The sequence below is a fragment of the Marmota marmota genome, unplaced genomic scaffold (genome assembly GCF_001458135.2).
Source record: "Marmota marmota marmota unplaced genomic scaffold, marMar, whole genome shotgun sequence".
NCBI classification, from domain to species: Eukaryota; Metazoa; Chordata; class Mammalia; order Rodentia; family Sciuridae; genus Marmota; species Marmota marmota.
In genome coordinates this window covers 24874798-24894631 of record NW_026000082.1, presented here as the reverse complement: position 1 = coordinate 24894631, position 19834 = coordinate 24874798, and the positions used below count along the sequence as shown (strand labels likewise).

General features: G+C 38.8%; 1 protein-coding gene across 31 annotated transcripts in view; it reads left to right on the top strand.

Annotated features, from left to right (window-relative positions):
- The window catches only part of Macf1 (microtubule actin crosslinking factor 1), a 334558-nt gene that overhangs the window by 230482 nt on the left and 84242 nt on the right, over window positions 1-19834 (top strand). For 29 of the 31 annotated variants that reach the window (XM_048815714.1, XM_048815707.1, XM_048815706.1 and 26 more), the window contains 7 exons: window positions 1680-1797; window positions 6288-6350; window positions 6964-7205; window positions 8613-8742; window positions 9382-9581; window positions 13205-13700; window positions 14385-15856. In XM_048815714.1, coding sequence (XP_048671671.1) covers window positions 1680-1797; window positions 6288-6350; window positions 6964-7205; window positions 8613-8742; window positions 9382-9581; window positions 13205-13700; window positions 14385-15856 — 2721 coding nt within the window. The remainder of the gene's footprint in view (window positions 1-1679; window positions 1798-6287; window positions 6351-6963; window positions 7206-8612; window positions 8743-9381; window positions 9582-13204; window positions 13701-14384; window positions 15857-19834) is intronic. The other 2 variants (XM_048815716.1, XM_048815694.1) reach the window with 1 other exon arrangement.

The following is a 19834-nucleotide window of genomic DNA, read 5'->3' as shown; positions in this document are numbered from 1 at the left end:
TTTTTTTTTTTTTTTTTTTTTTTTTTTTTTTTTTTTTTTTGCCAGTGCTGGGGATAAACCCAGGACATTATATGTACGCCTAGGCCAAGTACTCTACTTCTGAGCTATATCCCTAGCCCAAGGATCCCTTTTGTACCATCTTTGATTCAGAATAAACTGGCCTCTACTTGTACCTCTGAAATATCTCTTCTTTTTGTTGTAATAAGCCAAATTTGCCTGTAAATAACTCTCATATATTCATCCATGTTGTCTTAATAAAGCAGAGTTTATCTTGAGCAGATGATTACTGTCACAGAGAGGTACCAGAAGCATTTCCTGTTGGAATTCCCTAGGAAAGAGGTTTCCCAACTTTCTTGGTCCACAGTGCCCTCAGCATTTTAAGAAACTTTTCATAGTACATCCAGGTCTCCTCCCTAAGAAAACCAAAACAACAACAAAATTCCCAAACAACCTAGTATTTCCACATGCTAAATATTTAGATTCAAACAACTAAATAGTAGTTGTTCGCATGTATCCAACAGATGTCATTGTATTTCCCTCAAAAACTTCTAATATCCTGCTTATAAATGCATAGTTTTGGACTGTGGCCCTTAGAAAACAAGTGGTTAATGGAAGATTTGACAAGCAGTGACCACAGGTTAGTTTGGAGTTAGGCCACTTGAGCTTGCTAGATATTGATATTTCTGTAATTCTGCTTCTACTCTGTAGCTTGGAGTTAAAAGAAAACTGATTTAATGATCAGGGCTTTTCATTGCAGAGCAAGGGGTTGAAGGCTAGAATGGGTACCCACTTTGAAAGAGGTATACTTGTACTGCTATAGCAAGCCATCACATCTCAGAGACTTAGCATGATCTGGTACTTTTGTCTTAGAGCAGATGCTCTTGTTCCTAATGACTTTCTATGAGAGCACAAGCTCTGTCTCAAACCTAAATTTGAAAAATGCAAAGTGTTGCCTATGAGTTTGTGTATTTATGTACATCTCAATATCTAACTCCTTGTTTACCCTCTAGTTATCATTTCTTTTTTGTTCTTTACATACATGTTGCTCACTTTTGTCCACCTGACAAATCTTGTCTTTTACTAGCTTTTCTCTCTCTTGGCAGTTAGATGTGTCTCTTCTTGTGCTCCAAGAGTTGACTGACCATATCTCTGTACTAACATTTATGACATTATAATGTGATGAATAATCTGAGCTCTTGGTTTGGGGAGCTATGTCAATCTTAATTTGTATTCCCAGTGTTTGGCATGGTGCCTGACCTATAGTAAATGCTTAATAAATTGATAAATGAAGCTGGGTACAGTGGCACATGCCCGTAATCCCAGCTACTTGGGAGGCAGAGACAGGAACATCACAAGTTCAGTGCCAGCCTCAGCAACTTAATGAAACTTTGTCTCAAAATAAAAAAGACTGAGAGGTGTAGCCCAGTGGTAACATGTCCCTAGGTTCAATTTCCAGAATGGGATTTTTCTTTCATTGAATGAAATGAATCAGAAGGTCCTGAAAATTCCAGGATAACTTTCTCCCACATCTTTGCTGCCAAGACCAAGATCTTGAAATGGCTGAATATGAGTATGATTTCTTGATGCTTGTCAAAACTTTAGGAAATATATGTAGAACAGGTGTCCCTGTATGAGGAGACCTCTATATGTTACATTGAGCTCTTTTGTTCTTTAAACAGGGTATCCTCATTGATTGGGCAAGTAAGGGAACTCTGGTGGAAGAAATCAATTGCAAAGGCACTTCTTTAGAAAATCTCATCATGGAAATTACAGCACCTGATTCCCAAGCCAAAACAGGTGAGTACAAATTCTTTAAAACATAGTGAATGAATATCATTCTTTGCTCTTGGCCTTTGGCGATAACTTTTTGTTTAATTAATGTCAAAATCAAGGGTGGATCTGAAAACAAAGAGGGTCCGCAAAGCAGTCTTCTCTCAACCTGATCTCTTTCCCTCTTTGCTATATAGCATTTTTTCACTCTGCAAAATTTCTTCTCATGATGGGAAAAGTAATTGGACTAGTTGGGCTACTACCAAATTAATACAGAAAATTTAAAAATAGGATTTTCATTTCAATGATTTCTTTTTCTCTTTTAAACATGTGGATGAGATTGCTATGCATCATCTTTAAGCTCCAGTCACCCTGGATGGATAAAAGCATTATATCCAGGGAGAAGTTTGGTATTTGGGAGTCAGTATTTGTACACCAGAGACAAATACTTGTATTTGCATCTAGATGTATGAATAATCTCTGGCTGTCAAGTCTTTCAAACAGAATTCGCTTGCTGGTTATTAATTGGAATCCATAGGTTTTATGACCAGACTATGATAGTGCACTCCTAAAGTCAATTAAATGCTTAAGAAAAAGTGTACTTTCTTTTATTCTCATGAGAATGGCTACTTTTCTTTAGTACTCTAAAGTTTAAAGATTTATTGGAATTCTCCAGAAGTGACAATATTTCAGAGAACTGGTGTCTTCTACTCTAATACATAAACCTCTAAGTTCAGCAGATTTTAGTGTGTGATTAGATCAGGAGTCTATAAACTTTTGAATAAAGGGCCAGATAGTAAATATTTGCATTTGCAGGCTATCTGCTTTCTGTCACAATTACATACCTCTTGCCATTGTGTCACAAAAGCAGCCATAGACAATATATAAATGAATGGCTGTGGCTGTGTTTCAATAAAATTTTATGTACAGAAACAAAGGCCCAAATTTGGCCAGTGGGCTCTGATTTGATGACTCCTACTTTAGATCAGTCATTTTTCACACTTTTTAAAAGTACTGTAGTTGTTTATGTTTTTCCTGATACTGGGATTGAGCCCAGGACCTTGCACATGCTAGGCAAGAAGTCTACCACAGCTATATCCTCAGCCCAGTCATTTTTGTTTTTTTTTCTTTGTGGGGTTTATTTTTGGTGCTGTGGCATGAACCCAGAGCCTATGCATGCTAGGTACACACTTAACACAGGATCTTTAAAAAAAAAAAAAAACACCTCAACAAATTTTGGTGATGTTGGTTTCCCTTATAAGCTGGAGTATTTATCTATTATGAAATCTATCAATGAGAATATTAAAACTACCTTAATGAATATAAAAATTTTTTAAGGAGGATTATTGGATGATGGCTTCATCACCTGATCTATTTCTAAATTTTGTTTAGGTGTTATATCCAAAAAATATGATTCACAGAGATAATCAATTGCAAATGATCACAGATTTTTCCCCCCAATGCTGGGGCTTGAACCTAGGGCCTTTTGTACATGCTAAGCAAGCACTCTACCACTGACCTATACCCGTAGCCCAATGACAAAAAAATTTTTTTTTTTTCCTTTTTACAGTACTGAGGATCAAACCCAGTGCCTCACACATGCTGGGCAAATGCTGTGCCACTGAGCTATATCCTCAGCCCCTTTTTAAAAAATTTTTTATTGTGAGACAGGGCCTCACTAAGTTGCCTCATCTGGCCTCACACTGTGATCTTCTTGCCTCAGCTTCCTGAATAGTTGGGATTGTAAGTGTATGCCACCACATCTGGTGGCAAATGCTTTTATTTATTTGTTTTATTTATTTATTTTTAAATATTTTCTTAGTTATAGGTGGACATAAGGTCTTTATTTTACTTTATGCGGTGCTGAGGATTAAACCTAGTGCCTCACACATGCTAGACAAGTGCTCTACCGCTGAGCCACAACCCCAGCCTGGCAAATATTTTTAAAAGTTCACTTTACAATCTCAGAATACTGTTTTTGTTTTATTGTTGTTGGATTTTTTTTCCCCTTATGGCAGGACTGGGGATGGAACTTAGGACCTTGCACATGTGAGGCAAAAATGCTCTACCACTGCACCACACTGGGGATGGGGCTTTAGAATTCTATTTGATCAAACTGAACTGAGAACTTAAAAGTGATGTATTAAGAAATTCTTGTTGCACAGTTAAGCTGCTAAGAATATTTGATGAGGGCTCACATTCTCAAACATAGGAAACACCTAAAACTGACATTGAGGACAAAAACTGCCTGTAAGCTGACATTTTTCTGACCTGAATGTTAAGAATTCCATTATTACACAATTCTGACCTCATGAGACTTTGCTCATTTTGACATACCTCAAAACTTTTATTCATTTCACTTAATGCATTACACATCTACTGTAGCTATTTTTCTTTGTACAGTACTAGACAGAAGTTTTCTGTAAAGCCCTTTCCAGTCAAAGATACTGAAAAAGAAACTTAAATAAGGAGCTGGGGTTGTGTCTCAGTGGTAGAGCACTTGCCTGGCATGTGTGAGGCACTGGGTTCGATTCTTAGCACCACGTATAAATAAATGAACAAAATAAAGGTCCATTTAAAAAAAATAAAGAAATCTCTTTTAAAAAAAAAGAAAGAAACTTAAATAAAACTTCACACAGAGGTGGCAAGATCTGTTTATTTGCCCATAAAAAGCAGCATAAGGGCTGGGGTTATGGCCTAGTGGTGGAGCACTTGCCTAGCATGTGTGAGGCACTGGGTTCAATTCTGGGTTCAGCAACACATATGAATAGATGAATAGAATTAACATCCATCGACAATTTAAAAAAAATTTTTTTTAAAAAGCATAAATTGGTAGTAGGGCTGGACACAGTGATACATGCCTATAATCCCTGCAGCTCAGGGATCATGAGGCAGAAGGATCATGAGTTCAAAACCAGCCACAGGGCTGGGGTTGTGGCTCAGTGGTAGAGCACTTGCCTAGCAATGTGTGAGGTACTGGGCTCAATCCCCAGCACCACACAAAATAAAGGTATTGTGTCCATCTACAACTAAAAAAAAAAAAGTTAAACCAGGCTCAGCAACTTAGTGAGGTGCTAAGCAACTCAGTGAGACCCTGTCTCTAAATAAAATACAAAATAGGGCTGAGGATATAACTCAGTGGTTGAGTGCCTCTGAGTTCAATCCCTGGTAACTGCCCCGCCCCCAAAAGAAAAATTGGTTGTAGGTAGTAAATTAAGATGTTAGCCAATCCCAAAAAAACAAATGCCGAATGTTTTCTCTGTCTTTTGGGTTTTAAAGTGCTTTCACCTATGTTATCTCATGGTGTCTTTCCAATAACAGCATGATTGTTGACAGGCTAGGTAATGTTATCTTCTTATCCTAGAGAAGAACCTGAGGTCTATTTGTAGATCGAGGCTTACATACTGAATTAGGGACAGTCTTGGTTAGGACCTTTTCTCCTAATTACTAGTCCAGTTTGCCTTTTGTCATCACTATGTTGTAATGGAAAGTAATTTTTCTGTTTGATCCATTTTTTAATTGAAAATACATTAACATTTTGAAGTTTTATAATTACCATCGTAACTATTTTTTAAATTATATTTTAGCTTTTTGCATAGTGTAATCAGTGCAGTGCACCTAAGAATTTTATTCTGTCCTTACACTCCACCCCCTTTTCTTTTTTTGTAGTGTTGGGGATCAGACCCAGGGCCTTGCGCATGCTAGGCAAATGCTTTACCGCTAACTGCATCCCCAGCCCCATTCTGTCCTTTCACTAGAATGCTATATAATGACTGTTCTTAGGTTCTGTATAATTTCATAACCTGGTTTTCACTTAACTTGGGAAGCTCCTCTGAAATATAGGGGACTAAAATGGGGAGAATGTAGGTGAAATGGTGATAATTAGAAACAGAACCAAAGGCCCAAAGCAGAATTTATGGGAATATTTATGAGCCACATTTATCAGCACTTTATATTTCTGTTTTCTAGTAAGGGAAGGGGAGCCAGAAGAAGTTATGAAAGAAAAATCAGGCAATCTTTCATGAATACCAACATAAAGGGGCTCACATTTATGTCTTTACTACTAAATGGAGTGCTTTTAAAATTTGTTCTATTATTTATTTTTATTATAATAAAAGATATTGATATTAAAGGTGACTCTCTTTGGGTTTGTTATAGATTCACATTCTAAAATGTGGCAGATACCATTCATTCTAAAGACTTAATAATTTCACAGTACTTGTGTCACAAAAATTAGAGAAGAGTCCAAAGAATTCAAGTTAGAGGTTTAAGAAGAATTGGAATTTCCTATAGAAAGGATTAAGAATCATTACCACTTAAGAGCTGAAATACCTCAAGTAACACTTTATTGCCTGGCAGCTAAAATGATTTGTCTCTTTCCATGAGTATGTTGTCTTGTGCTGTGTTAACTTCCTGATGCCCAAGCTTAAAGTGAATGCCAAAGAACAAATTCAGTGCCTTTATGTATTCCTAACACGTTGGTCTTGCCCTGTTTGTCTCCCTGTCCTTCTGCTCAGGTTCCATACTGCCCTCTGTAGGAAGCTCTGTAGGCAGTGTAAACGGATACCACACCTGCAAAGGTGAGAATGCCATTTCAACAGTGCCTGCCTCTTTGTTGGGTGTGTTAGGACAGTGTTCATGTTTGCATCTGTGTTTGTTTCAATATATGTGCAACTGCTGCCAGTTGGGGCATGAGGGTGAAAACCTGGGGAGGAGCAGCTGACTCTGGGCTAACTGGGTTGGCAGCCCTATATCTAAAGGGTACTGAGAAAATAAACAGAACTATCAGATAAGGCCAATGAGGAAAGACCTTGTAGAAAACACATGTGAATCTTTGAATTATAAAGAAGCTATTCTAGAGGTAATCTCTAGTGTAGTGTTTAACCTCCCAGCTAGGTAACCTCTCTAGTTTGGAGAAGGGGGAACAAAAGAATGCTCCAAGTCCATTAATTCCTCTGGTATTGTAAGGCTGATTTCTTACTTTTAACTCCCCTTAATTCTGTTGTAAATCAGAAAGCATGAGAACTCTTTTGCTTTGTGTATTTAAATAAGAATTTTTTGTGATCTAGGAGGAAGATACTCACTAGTTCACTAGGAGGAGTAGGAAAGATGCTTAATCCTAACAGATAATTTAGGAGTGAGAAACCAAGGGGAGAGCCATTCCCAGTCTGATTTCTGTTTCTGTGATACTAGATCTGACGGAGATACAGTGTGACTTGTCAGATGTAAACTTGAAGTATGAGAAACTAGGTGGAGTACTTCGGGAACGCCAGGAAAGCCTTCAAGCTGTCCTCAGCAGAATGGAGGAAGTTCAGAAAGAGGCACGCTCAGTGCTGCAGTGGCTAGAATCAAAAGAGGAGGTCCTGAAAGCCATGGATGCCTCTTTGTCTCCAACCAAGACAGAAACAGTGAAGGCACAAGCTGAATCTAATAAGGTATTGTGTTTACATTAGTTGCATCCCAACACTAAGAGGCATACTCTGCTGCACCTGTTTCTTTCCCTAGCCCAGGGACCTAAGAGTGAGATATGGCCAACCTCCCAGGCTGCGATAAACATTATATTTGACTTCCAAATGTTTAACATGCCCAACCTCTCCCAGAGAATTTTTTTTACCTGTGAAATTAAAAGTTATTATAAATTAGATTCAGAAACAAAATTAAAAGTTGTTATAAATTAGATTCAGAAACAAAACCAGTTTGCAGAAAGAGACTAGACTTCCCCCAAAGTATTAGCACATTGAAAAAGGGATTACTTAAAGATGTTTTATGTGATGCTACAAGAGAGCTAAACCATTCTCTGAAGCACTTTTCCAACTCTTAGAGGGACCTAAAAAACTGATTACAGGGTTGGGGTTGTGGCTCAGCGGTAGAACTCTCCCCTAGCATACGTGAGGCGCTGGTTTCAATCCTCAACACCATATAAAATAAAAAATAAAGACACTGTGTCTACCTATAACTAAAAATAAATGAATAAATAAATATTAAACAAAAAACAAAAAAACTGATTACAGTGCTTTCTTAAAACTGCAGGTGGTACCAGAAAATAATGCTCCAGTTGAACATTACATATCATTGCTAACTAATGAAATGTAGTCGTCATCACATCTTGGCACTTTTAGCTAATAAGAAGTGATAATTACTACTTACTGAGTTTCTTTGATGTACTTAAATAAACTTAAATCCTGCTATCTAGAATTTTTTTTTTTTTTTTAAATACTGGGACTTGAACCGAAAGATGCTTAACCACTGAGCAACATCCCCAGCCCTTTTTATTTTTTATTTTGAGACAGAGTCTCACCAAATTGCTTAGGACCTTGCTAAATTGCTGAGGCTGGCCTCAAACTTATTATCCTCCTGCCTCAGCCTCCTGAGTCACTGGGATTATAGGCATGTGCTCTCATTGCCCTCCTCTACCGCCCTGACTTTATTTTAAAGTAAATATTGAAAGATTAAGTACTATTGGGCATGGTGGTCCATACCTGTAATTCCAGTGGCTCAGGAGGCTGAGGCAGGAGAAATATGAGTTCAAAGCTAGCAATAGCAAAAGCAAGGTATTAAGCAACTCAGTGAGACCCTGTCTCTAAATAAAATACAAAATAGGACTGGGGATGTGGGTTAGTGGTTTACTGCCTAGTACCAATCCCTAGTACCAAAAACAAAAAACAAAAAAAAACCCCACAAATCAAGTCTGGATAGAATCAGAGAAGATCTTTCTGCCCAAATAAATAAATAAATAAAATCATCAGAGAAGAGACTATAATTGCCACCCAGTCAATCTTCTATTCTAATCACAACTTTGTTTCCTGTCTAGAATCTGATGGTATGTGTGATATTTCTCTTAGGCCTTCCTAGCTGAATTGGAACAGAATTCTCCAAAGGTCCAAGAAGTGAAGCAAGCTTTAGCTGAATTACTGATGACGTATCCCAACTCACAAGAAGCAGAAAATTGGAAGAAAATTGAAGAAGAGCTCAGTATGTTGTCACAGGGTTGTTTCACATTCACTAAATTGCTTGTGTCTAAAGCAAACAGAATTTCAGCACATCCTATAAAGTAGGAATTAATTTTAATTAATTTTTGTAAACAAGAGGCCCATGCAGTGTCAGAGAATGAATCTGAATAGGGAAAAGTTTTAGAAATTCTATTCAGAGTTGGAATTGTGGCTTTCTAGGGCAGTCAAATTGGTAGTCTACTCTCATCAAAAACTAAAGAGACCACTGAAGATAGGAAATCTACATATTCAACATCATGAATAATAATATATGTTCATAACATAAATCGTAAATAGTATAAATGAATATTGGCATGAAAATGTTTATTATACAGTAAATTTTAAGCAGGCAATAAAATAATATATGCAGCATATTTTGCATATGTGTATGGTTTTGTGCAATTTTATTACATGTAGTTTCATGTAACCACTACCCCAATGAAAATACACAATTGTTTGTATTTCTTTAGTTAAAATTTTTAAAGGGTTATTTTTTTATTTTAAAAAATGTTAAATAATACTCCTGGGGTCATTTCTTGTAATATATTAGGAATTTAATTTAGGGATCGTATCAGTTACTGATGATAGTAAAGATCTATATTATCTCATTTCTTCTCTACAGATTCCCGATGGGAAAGGGCCACTGAGGTGACTGTGACTCGGCAAAAGCAGCTAGAGGAATCTGCAAGCCATCTGGCCTGCTTCCAGGCTGCAGAATCCCAGCTCCGGCCCTGGCTAATGGAAAAGGAACTGATGATGGGAGTCCTGGGCCCCTTGTCTATTGACCCTAATATGTTGAATGCACAAAAGCAGCAGGTCCAGGTAAGCAGTGTAGCTTAATGCTTTAGAGCACGGAAATTTGAGCCATGTGAATTTGGGTTTGAATCCTGCTCCCAGCAAGAAAATTTCATATGACCCTGTACAAGTCACTTAACTTCTCAGTGTTTTCCTCAATACTTTTTTTCCTAGTACTGGGGATTGAACCCAAGGTCACTTTAATACTGAACTACATCCCCAACTCTTTTTATTTTTTATTTTGAAACAAAGTATCATTAAGTTCCCCAGGCTGGCCTCAAACTTGCGATCCTCCTGCCTCAGCCACTAGAGTCATTGGGATTATAAGCATGGGCAACCAGCCTGGTACTTTTCCTCAATTTTAATGAGATGCTTATGAAGTGTTTATCATAGTAAATAGTCAATAACTATTATTAATATCATTAATAGAGGCAGTAAGAGGTAGATACAAGAATGAAAAAACGTTTCCTGGTGAAATTATAGAATAATTTATTTTTAATCCTCAATGGTAGTAATCCATATTACTTAATATAATATATCTGCTGGTTTTAAAGATTTTTTACTGGCCAAACCTCAAAAAAGTTGATTTATATTATGCCTAACATTATAGAATTTAGGTTGATCAAAATCATGTCACTTCCAATGAAACTCTGCCTAGAATTTTTTCCTAGTTCTACTTCTTCCCCAAATTCTTATATTTCTTCTCCCCTCCCACCAGGTTACCTAAAACTAAGAGTACTTTCTGAAGGAAACTTTTTGGGCTCTGCATTCAAATAATTTTTGAGCCCTGGTTAATCTACTTACAAATATTTTTCTAATTCAGTGGTTTTCAAGGTTTTTGTTCTCAAACTCTTTTATACTCTTAAAAGTTATTGAGGATTGCCAGGCGCGGTGGCACATGCCTGTAATCCCAGCAGCTTGGAGGCTGAGACAGGAGAATTGCGTGTTCAGAGCCAGCCTCAGCAAAAGCAAAGCACTAAGCAACTCAGTGAGACCCTGTCTCTAAATAAAATACAAAATAGGGCTGGGGATATGGCTCAGTGGTTGAGTACCCCTGAGTTCAATCCCTGGTACCAAAAAAAAAAAAAAATAGATATTGAGGATCTATAGAGTTTGTATTTTATCTATTGATATTTAATTTACTGTATTAAAATAGTAATTTTTAAAATATATATTCATTTAAAAATAGCAATGATAAAACCATCACATTAACATACGTAACATGTTCAGTCTGTTGTAATATTAGACATCAGGTAGTCTCTGAGAAATTTTTTTTTTTTTTTTAATTTTTTATTGTGGGTTGTTCAAAACATTACAAATTTCTTGACATATCATATTCCACACTTTGATTCAAGTGGGTTATGAACTCCCACCTTCACCCCATACTCTGAGAAATTTTATTGAACATTTATGACAGTTAACATCTTAGTATTATTATGAAAATAGGTTTGACCTTGTAGAATTCTTGGGGTTTTTTTTTTTTTTTTGTACCGGGGGATTGAACCCAGGCATGCTTAACCACTGAGCCACATCTTCAGCCCTTTTTTATATTTTATCTAGAGATAGGGTCTCACTGAGTTGCTGAGGCTGGATTTGAACTCGAAATCCTTCTGCCTCAGCCTCCCGGGTTTCTGGGATTATAGGTGTGGGTCACCACACCTGGCTTGTGGACTTCTTGAAAGGGCCTAGGCATTGCTGGGGTCCCTGATCCGTATTCTGATTTTTTTATCCATCCTGTCATAGGCTTGCTCTCTGGACTATAACATAAGAAGAGCCTCCTAATGGGCTTTCCCTCCATCCCACCACTGGTTACCAAATTATCTCCTTAAATCACATATCTGGGGATATTAAAATGCTCAGTGACTCTTGGCTGGCTATTAAACAAAATCCAAATAACTAGGCTTTCGTAGTCTGGCCCCAGCTTGTCTAGTTTGTCATTTCCAGCTCCATCCTCATATGCCCAGTCTTATACCTACACCAGATAATTTTCTCAAACATGTCACACCCAGATGGCTCTGTGCCTTTGCTAGGCCTTCCCCTGGAGGACCCTTCACCAGCCTCTCTGTTCTGCTTGGGAAATTCCTATTCACTATGTGACCAAGGCTGGTCTCAAATTTAATCCTCCTGTCCTGAGTTGCTGGATTATAGGTGTTCCTGTTTATTCTTTTGTTTTTTAGAAATTATCTAGTTTTGTTTATTTATTTTTATGTGGTGCTGAGGATTGAATCCAGTGCCACACACATGCTAGGCAAGTGCACTACCACTGAGCCACAACCCCAGCCCCTGTTCATTCTTTATTGTCACTTATGGAACATCTCATTCTTCCTTTTGTCATGACTAGTCTTAATCACTCTTACTCTGTGCTTTCATAGCAATTTGTTATATTATGCCAATGTTTTTATCATTTTTTAATTTTACTGCATTTTATTAGTTTATTTTGTGGGGGCAGGTACTGGGGATTGAATTCAGGGGCACATAACCACTGAGCCACATCTCCAGCCCTATTTTGTATTTTATTTAGAGACAGGGTTTCAGTGAGTTGCTTAGTGCCTCACTGTTGGTAAGACTGGCTTTGAACTCGTTATCCTCCTGCTTCAACCTCCCAAGCTGCTAGGATTAGTTTATTCTTTACATATTTGTTTTTCTTGATCATGTCTTATTTTTGTATTTTGTAAATGCTGAGTGCTTTCCACAAATTATCTCACCAGCCATGTTAAATATTTTGCTATCCCCATCTTACTAGTAAGGAAGCTGAGATTCAAAGAATTTCTAAAAACTCACCTAAACTTATACAGCTGGTGAGTTTAGAGAGTCAGGATTTGAACTCAGGCACTCTGGCACCAGAGCCTGTAATCCTAATATCTTTTCTGAGATGGGTAGAGGATAGAAAACAAATTAGAAGACATGTGCCTTGCTTTATAGAACCCTTTATCTAATTTTGCTACGTTGTAATATATAGATCACAGGTACTGTAGGAATTCCAGTAAAGAAACCAAAAAAAGCAGTGGCATTGAAAGTAGAAATGGCAAGCCCAACCAGTAATATAGTAGGTCTGGGACCCACTATTCCAGACTCCAGATTCAGAGGACTGGTATTTGCATGGCAAAGCTGATAAACACCAGTCTGGTTTCCTAGCCCAGGCCGACCTTAGTAAAACAGAGTAGGACAAATAAGGGAAAAAAATAAAATAATGCAATCAATGATCCTTTCAAAATATTTATTTATGAAGCAGTTGTTAAAAGTAATACTGCCTCAGCCCGTTACATTAAAACAGTAATTTTTGCCAGGTGTGGTGGCACATGCCTTTAATCCTATCCACTCAAGAAGCTGAGGCAGAAGGACTGCAAATTTGAGTCCAGCCTCAGCAAATTAGTGAGAACTTGTCTCAAAATAAAATAAATAGGGAAATTTTTAAAAGGATTAAGAATGTAGCCCAGTGGTAAAGTGCCCCTGGGTTCAATCCCTAGTACACCTTCCCTCAAAACAAAACAGTAATTGTGACTGGCTTAAAAAAATAATAATGATAGCCTGGTCCTTATTTTCTGGCTTATTTTTAGAAGGGGCTATCACAATCCAGAATCAGTTTTTGTTTTGACACTGCTTTTAGGTGTTTTCTCTGTCTAAACATCTTGATGTCATTTCTGTTTTAGTTTATGCTGAAAGAATTTGAAACACGCAAGCAACAGCACGAGCAGCTGAATGAGGCAGCTCAGGGCATACTAACAGGTCCTGGAGATGTATCTCCATCTACCAGCCAAGTACAGAAAGAACTCCAAAGCATCAATCAGAAGTGGGTTGAGCTGACTGACAAACTCAATTCCCGTTCCAGCCAAATTGACCAAGCTATTGTTAAAAGCACCCAGTACCAAGAACTGCTCCAGGACTTATCAGAAAAAGTGAAGGCAGTTGGACAGCGACTGAGTGGCCAGTCAGCCATCAGCACCCAACCTGAGGCTGTAAAGCAACAATTGGAGGAGACCAGTGAGATTCGATCTGACTTGGAACAATTAGACAATGAGATAAAGGAGGCTCAAACACTGTGTGATGAACTCTCTGTGCTCATTGGTGAGCAGTACCTCAAGGATGAGCTGAAGAAGCGTTTGGAGACAGTCACCCTGCCACTCCAAGGCTTAGAAGACCTTGCAGGTGAGTTAGGGTGAGGAACATACTCTTGCCATTATTAGTGGCAACAGAAAAAAGGAATGGCTTAGTAGTAGATCCAAGAATCTAAAATGACTTGGAGTAGCTCTTGGATTCAGAATAGTGTTAACCTGTTCCTTCTTCCAGTGACAGTGAGAACTGCTGTGGTTATTGCACACTGAACTCTGGCAGTATCTGGAACTTTACATAGCACAGTCCTAGAGATAAAAACTCTGATTCAAAGTCAGCCAACAGGTAGCCTCTCATGCCCATAGATGTACTAATAGGTAGAGTTACTTGCACACTTTCACTGATACTCACTTCTTTTCTTTATATTACAGGTACACACATACTTGAGCTCATACCCTATATATGCAAAGTGAAAATGTACTCTGGACTTCTTATGATGACCTTACATAAGACAAATTTTATCATTGATTTATTGCCTCTTTTTCTGTAAATTTTTATGACTTTCAGTTTCCACTAGCTTAGAAGTAATCAAGTCACCTTACAAAGTTGATCTTAAATAAGATATAGTGTGTGAAGGAGCCTAACTGTATGTCTTTTTTATGGTAGATTCTCAATTAACCTTTGTTTCCCTTACCTTAAGATTAGACCGTTTACTCTCAACAAACATTTTTAATGCCATGTTCAGGCTTGATTGATTTCAGTTTTGTTTTCTCATTTCAGCCGATCGCATGAACAGACTCCAGTCAGCTCTTGCCAGCACCCAGCAGTTCCAGCAAATGTTTGATGAGTTGAAGACCTGGTTGGATGACAAACAAAGCCAGCAAGCAAAAAGCTGCCCAATTTCTGCAAAACTGGAGCAGCTACAGTCTCAACTACAGGAGAATGAAGAGTTTCAGAAAAGCCTTAATCAACACAGTGGTTCCTATGAAGTGATTGTGGCCGAGGGGGAATCTCTGCTGCTTTCTGTACCCCCTGGAGAAGAGAAAAGGACTTTACAAAACCAGTTGGTTGAACTCAAAAGCCACTGGGAAGAGCTTAGCAAAAAAACTGCAGACAGACAATCCAGGCTCAAGGACTGTATGCAGAAAGCTCAGAAGTATCAGTGGCATGTGGAAGACCTTGTGCCATGGATAGAAGATTGTAAAGCCAAGATGTCTGAATTGCAGGTCACTCTGGATCCAGTGCAACTAGAATCCAGTCTCTTGAGAGCAAAGGCTATGCTGAGTGAGGTGGAAAAGCGCCGCTCCCTGCTGGAAATACTGAATAGTGCTGCTGACATTCTGATTAACTTTTCAGAAACCGATGAGGATGGTATCCGGGATGAGAAGGCTGAGATCAACCAGAATATGGATGCCATTACAGAAGAGCTGCAGGCCAAAACTGGGTTGCTTGAAGAAATGACTCAGAGGCTCAAGGAGTTTCAGGAAAGCTTTAAGAATATTGAAAGAAAGGTTGAAGGAGCCAAACACCAACTTGAAATCTTTGATGCTCTGGGCTCTCAAGCCTGTAGCAACAAGAACCTGGAGAAGCTAAGAGCTCAACAGGAAGTGCTGCAGGCACTGGAGCCTCAAGTGGACTATCTGAGGAATTTCACTCAGGGGCTGGTAGAAGATGCCCCAAATGGATCTGATGTGTCCCAACTTCTACATCAAGCTGAGGTCACTCAGCAAGAGTTCCTAGAAGTGAAACAGAGAGTGAACAGTGGTTGCATGACAATGGAAAACAAGCTGGAGGGCATTGGCCAGTTTCACTGCCGAGTCCGAGAGATGTTTTCTCAGTTGGCAGACCTGGATGATGAGCTAGATGGCATGGGTGCTATTGGCAGAGACACGGATAGCCTCCAATCCCAAATTGAGGATGTACGGCTATTTCTGAACAAAATCCAGTCCCTCAAGTTTGACATAGAGGCCTCTGAAGCAGAGTGCCGACAAATGCTAGAAGAAGAGGGGACTCTGGACTTGTTAGGTCTCAAGAGGGAGCTGGAAGCCCTGAACAAACAGTGTGGCAAACTGACAGAGAGGGGGAAAGCTCGCCAAGAACAGCTGGAGCTAACATTGGGTCGAGTAGAGGACTTCTATAGAAAATTGAAAGTACTTAATGATGCAACCACAGCAGCGGAGGAGGGAGAGGCACTCCAGTGGATAGTGGGGACTGAAGTGGATGTCATCAACCAACAATTAGCAGATTTTAAAGTAAGTCTCACCCTTATTTTTTTTTTCTTTTTCTATCTAATACATATATTTCCTTGCTTGTAACTTCAATTCTAGCTGAGTGAGACAGTTCTATTGTCTCATTTGCATTACTGCCAAAGTACGCTGAAGACTGAACAGTCTCTTGGACTTCTATGGAGACTGTTTTGAACATGTTTCTATTGTGGTTTGTTTCAGTTTTTATAACAAAGTAAGGATATAGAAAGAAATATATAAGTCTTAATTCTTATGCTAAGAATCTCCTCTTAGGAGTTCTTGAGATGCCAAATTAATTGTTTTGGTAACTGCAGTGAAGGTATCTTCTGGTACCTATTTTTCAAATTGAGCTATGAGAAACCATAAGATGGACAAGGGCTCGTTTTCTAAAGTGTTGATTTTACACAGATTTCAGGGGAAAGTATTGATGTATTCTGGAATAAGATGTAAAATTCTCATGAATTGAAGTGAATGAGATGTGACACTTCAAAGAAATTTCCCATTTAACAGAAAGCAGCTTAAAAATATAGCTCAGGCTCCTCAAGAGTACACGTTCTTTGCCTGTAGGAGGTTTGAGAAATACTACCTTAATCACAGAAATATTTTAGTTCTTTACCTGAGTCAAAATTTCTAGCCCTGAGATTTAAATTTAAACAACAGGTCAGGCTCAGTAGCACACAAATGTAATCCCAGCTATTGAGGAGGTTAAAGCAGGGGAATCACAGGTTTGGCCAGCCTTGGCCGCTTAGTGAGACCCTGCTAAAAAATAAAAAGGGCTGGGGTTGTAACTCAGTGTGAAGAGTCCCCCTGGGTTTAATCTCCAATACCACTAAATCAATAAACAAATAAATAAAGCACAGTGATTAGACAGCTGGACCCCAAAGTGTCGATCTGCTGGCCAAGGGCCTGCCCGTCTAGACTAATAACTCTTAAGCCTTTTTTTTTTTTTTTGTACCACGGATCGAATTCGGGGGCACTCAACCAACTGAGCCACATCTCCAGCCCTATTTTGTATTTTATTTAGAGACATGGTCTCACTGAGTTGCTTAGCACCTCACCGTTGCTGAGGCTGGCTTTGAACTCAAAACCTTACTGTCTCAGCCTCCTGAGCCACTGGGATTACAGGCAGGCACCACTGCACTGGGCAACTCTTGAGCCTTTTGCCCAAGAGTTTCCTTTGTTATTAATACTTAAAAATGTCTCACTCAGCCACTGTGTCTTTCATGGTACATGGAATAGATTTAGAAAGGATACTCTCAACAGTTTGTTCCAGCAGCTTAACCCCTGAGCCACATCCCCAGCCCTTTTTATTTTGAAACAGGGTCCTGCTAAGCTGCTTAGGGCCTCACTAAGTTGGTGAGGCTGGTTTTGAACTCATGATCCTCCTGGCCCAGCCTCCAAAGATGCTGGATATACAACCACTGTGCTTGGCTAGAATTCTTCTCTTTTAGAATGTATAAAGAGGGGATGTTGACATCAGGTCTGAGCCACATGTTTCCTGGAAGGGACTTTGTAGACAAAATTGAAGTGCAAAAAGGTGACTGTTTCACAAAGGCCCCACTAGGAGCTTAAGGGACATTCTGTATGAAATGGGACACTAGTTGAAGGCCCCCTTATCACATTTGGAGATAGTACAGTTTGAAGCAACAGAAGTCATCCTATTTGATTTCTTGGAGCACCCTGATAAGAAAGAATAAATAGATAAAATTCAAGCCCATAAGGCAATGCTTATTCCTTTTCAAAACACCCACACCTCTTCTCTGGTAGCAGTGTGGCCTTCCCTCTGTCATCTTGCATGCTTTTCTTTCCTTTTCTGCTGTAAGCTCCTGGAGAGCAGAGACTCTTCTGCAGATATGTGTCTGTTATCCAGTTGACCTGGCTGGGTTACTGGAATTAATAGTCTAATTAACTAAATAAATTTTTTAGACAACTGAAGCTTATCCCTGTAGGTTCAAAAATAGTCTCATTTAACCAGATTCTAATTTATGTAGAAATTATTTTAAATTTTGTTTGACTAATTTTCACAATACTGTATTGTAAGTTTTTCTTAATGAGTACAAGTTAATGTTAAAAATATTGTGCAGTTCTCCCCTATGAACATATTCTCAAGGCTATTAGAGAGGTTTGGGGCTGCTTTGTGTTTCTAAATTGCTGTGCAATTTGAGAAATATGTTGAAGTGCTTGTTTGGGGCCTCTGCAGTGTTAAACTGTTCAGATTGGCTATACGTACAGGTGCATAGTGAGGAGGTAATTTCTGTTTTTTTCCCCCAAGACTTATTCTTAGAAATCAAGAATAAAGTATTTTTTCCCGTGATGGCAAGTATTACAGTTGGCTCTGTGCATCTGCAGGTTCAACCAATCATGTATTAAAAATATTTCAGGGGGGGTGGAATAATAAAAAATAGCAATGCAAAATAATACAGAGTTAAATAATACAAATTTTAAAACAATATTGTATAACAATTTGCATAGCATTTACTTTGTATTAGGTATTATAGTAATCATCCAGAGATGATTTACAGCTATAGGAAGATGCAATTACTATTCATTTTATATAAGGAACCTGAGCACGCATGGATTTTGGTATCTGGGGGCACAAAGGATCCTGGAACCATTGCCCCAATGATACCAAGTGTATTACTGCTATTGCTTTGCTCTGCCATTACTGGGTCTGCCTGTAGCAGTCTATCCCCTCTTTTCTAATAATTAGTGAGCTAGAAAATGAAGTAAATAAGGCTGTTGAAATTTTATTAACTATGAGGTAGACCTCCTGGTGCTCAGGAGCTCAGTAGCTGCTTAGTTGCTTGTCACAGCCAACTCAGTTCATTGGTTTCTAAGAATAAGCCTCCTACCATGAATACCATGGATATGAAGGCTGGGACCAGTCAGCCAGGCACTGGCAGAGTGTGCAGTAGACTGGTGTTGACAACCCTGTTATGACCCATCATTAAGTCAATAGCTAGTTACTATTAAATGATTAGGGGGCTCAGTGGTAGAGCGCTACCTAGCATGTGCAAGGCACTGGGTTCCATCCTCAGCACCACATAAAAATGAATAAATAAAGGGGTTAAAAAAATCAGTATCCTTCCAAGAGCTGATGTGCAAATCAGAAGTTCTGCTTTACCAGTCTACCTTTAGGGAGGTCAAAAGTTTGGTGAAGTTTTTGCCTCCTCCCAGCAAAGGTCTTTGGTCTGGAGGGGAGGGGAATATTCCTGGCTGATCTGCTGAACTCATGGGAAGTGAAAACAATGAGAGGGGAAAACTGTGTCAGTTCCACAGCCCCCTAGAGGCTATAAAAAGGGAAGATCTTGGACCCATTCTGAGGACTGAGTCATTTTCATGTTGTGAACGTCAAGTTCCTGGGTTAACGTGATGTAGTCCAGCAGTAGACCAGACTCATGACTCTTCTTTTGGATTCAAGAACCATCCCCCCCCAAATGACAATAAATATTTAAAAACAACATTAAGTTTTCAGCTCTTCTCCTCCTCCTCCTCCTCAATGGGATCATACTCTCAACACAAGAATCTGCATAAGGGAATAGTATATGGATATGTGAGACAGAAACACAGGCTCTGCTTTGACCTAGCTAACTCCACTGGGAATGGTCAAAACACAAGGACTAGTCAGATCTGTGGAGAACTTCCAGGCTTGCTTGGAGCTGTGCAATAGGGCTGATAAATCCATGCAGCTGTATTTAGTCTATGGGAAAAAAAAAATTTTCCTCCTTAAGTGAACACAGAAAAACTAAAAGTCATTCCTAGGAAAGGCTTTCCCTTGGTTCCTCTGAATAATTTATAGAATCTGGTCAAGCAATAGAACCTCTCAGATGGGAATGAGAAAGAGTTCTTTCCACTCTAAAAAGGCAAAGACCTCAATCTTCCTGAGTTAGGGCCTTTACTGGGTTCAGCTCTCAGTTGAAAGTAGAAAGGAAAAAGCCTTTCCAGAAATCATAAGGAAAGTAAGTAGCATGTATTCAGAAAATT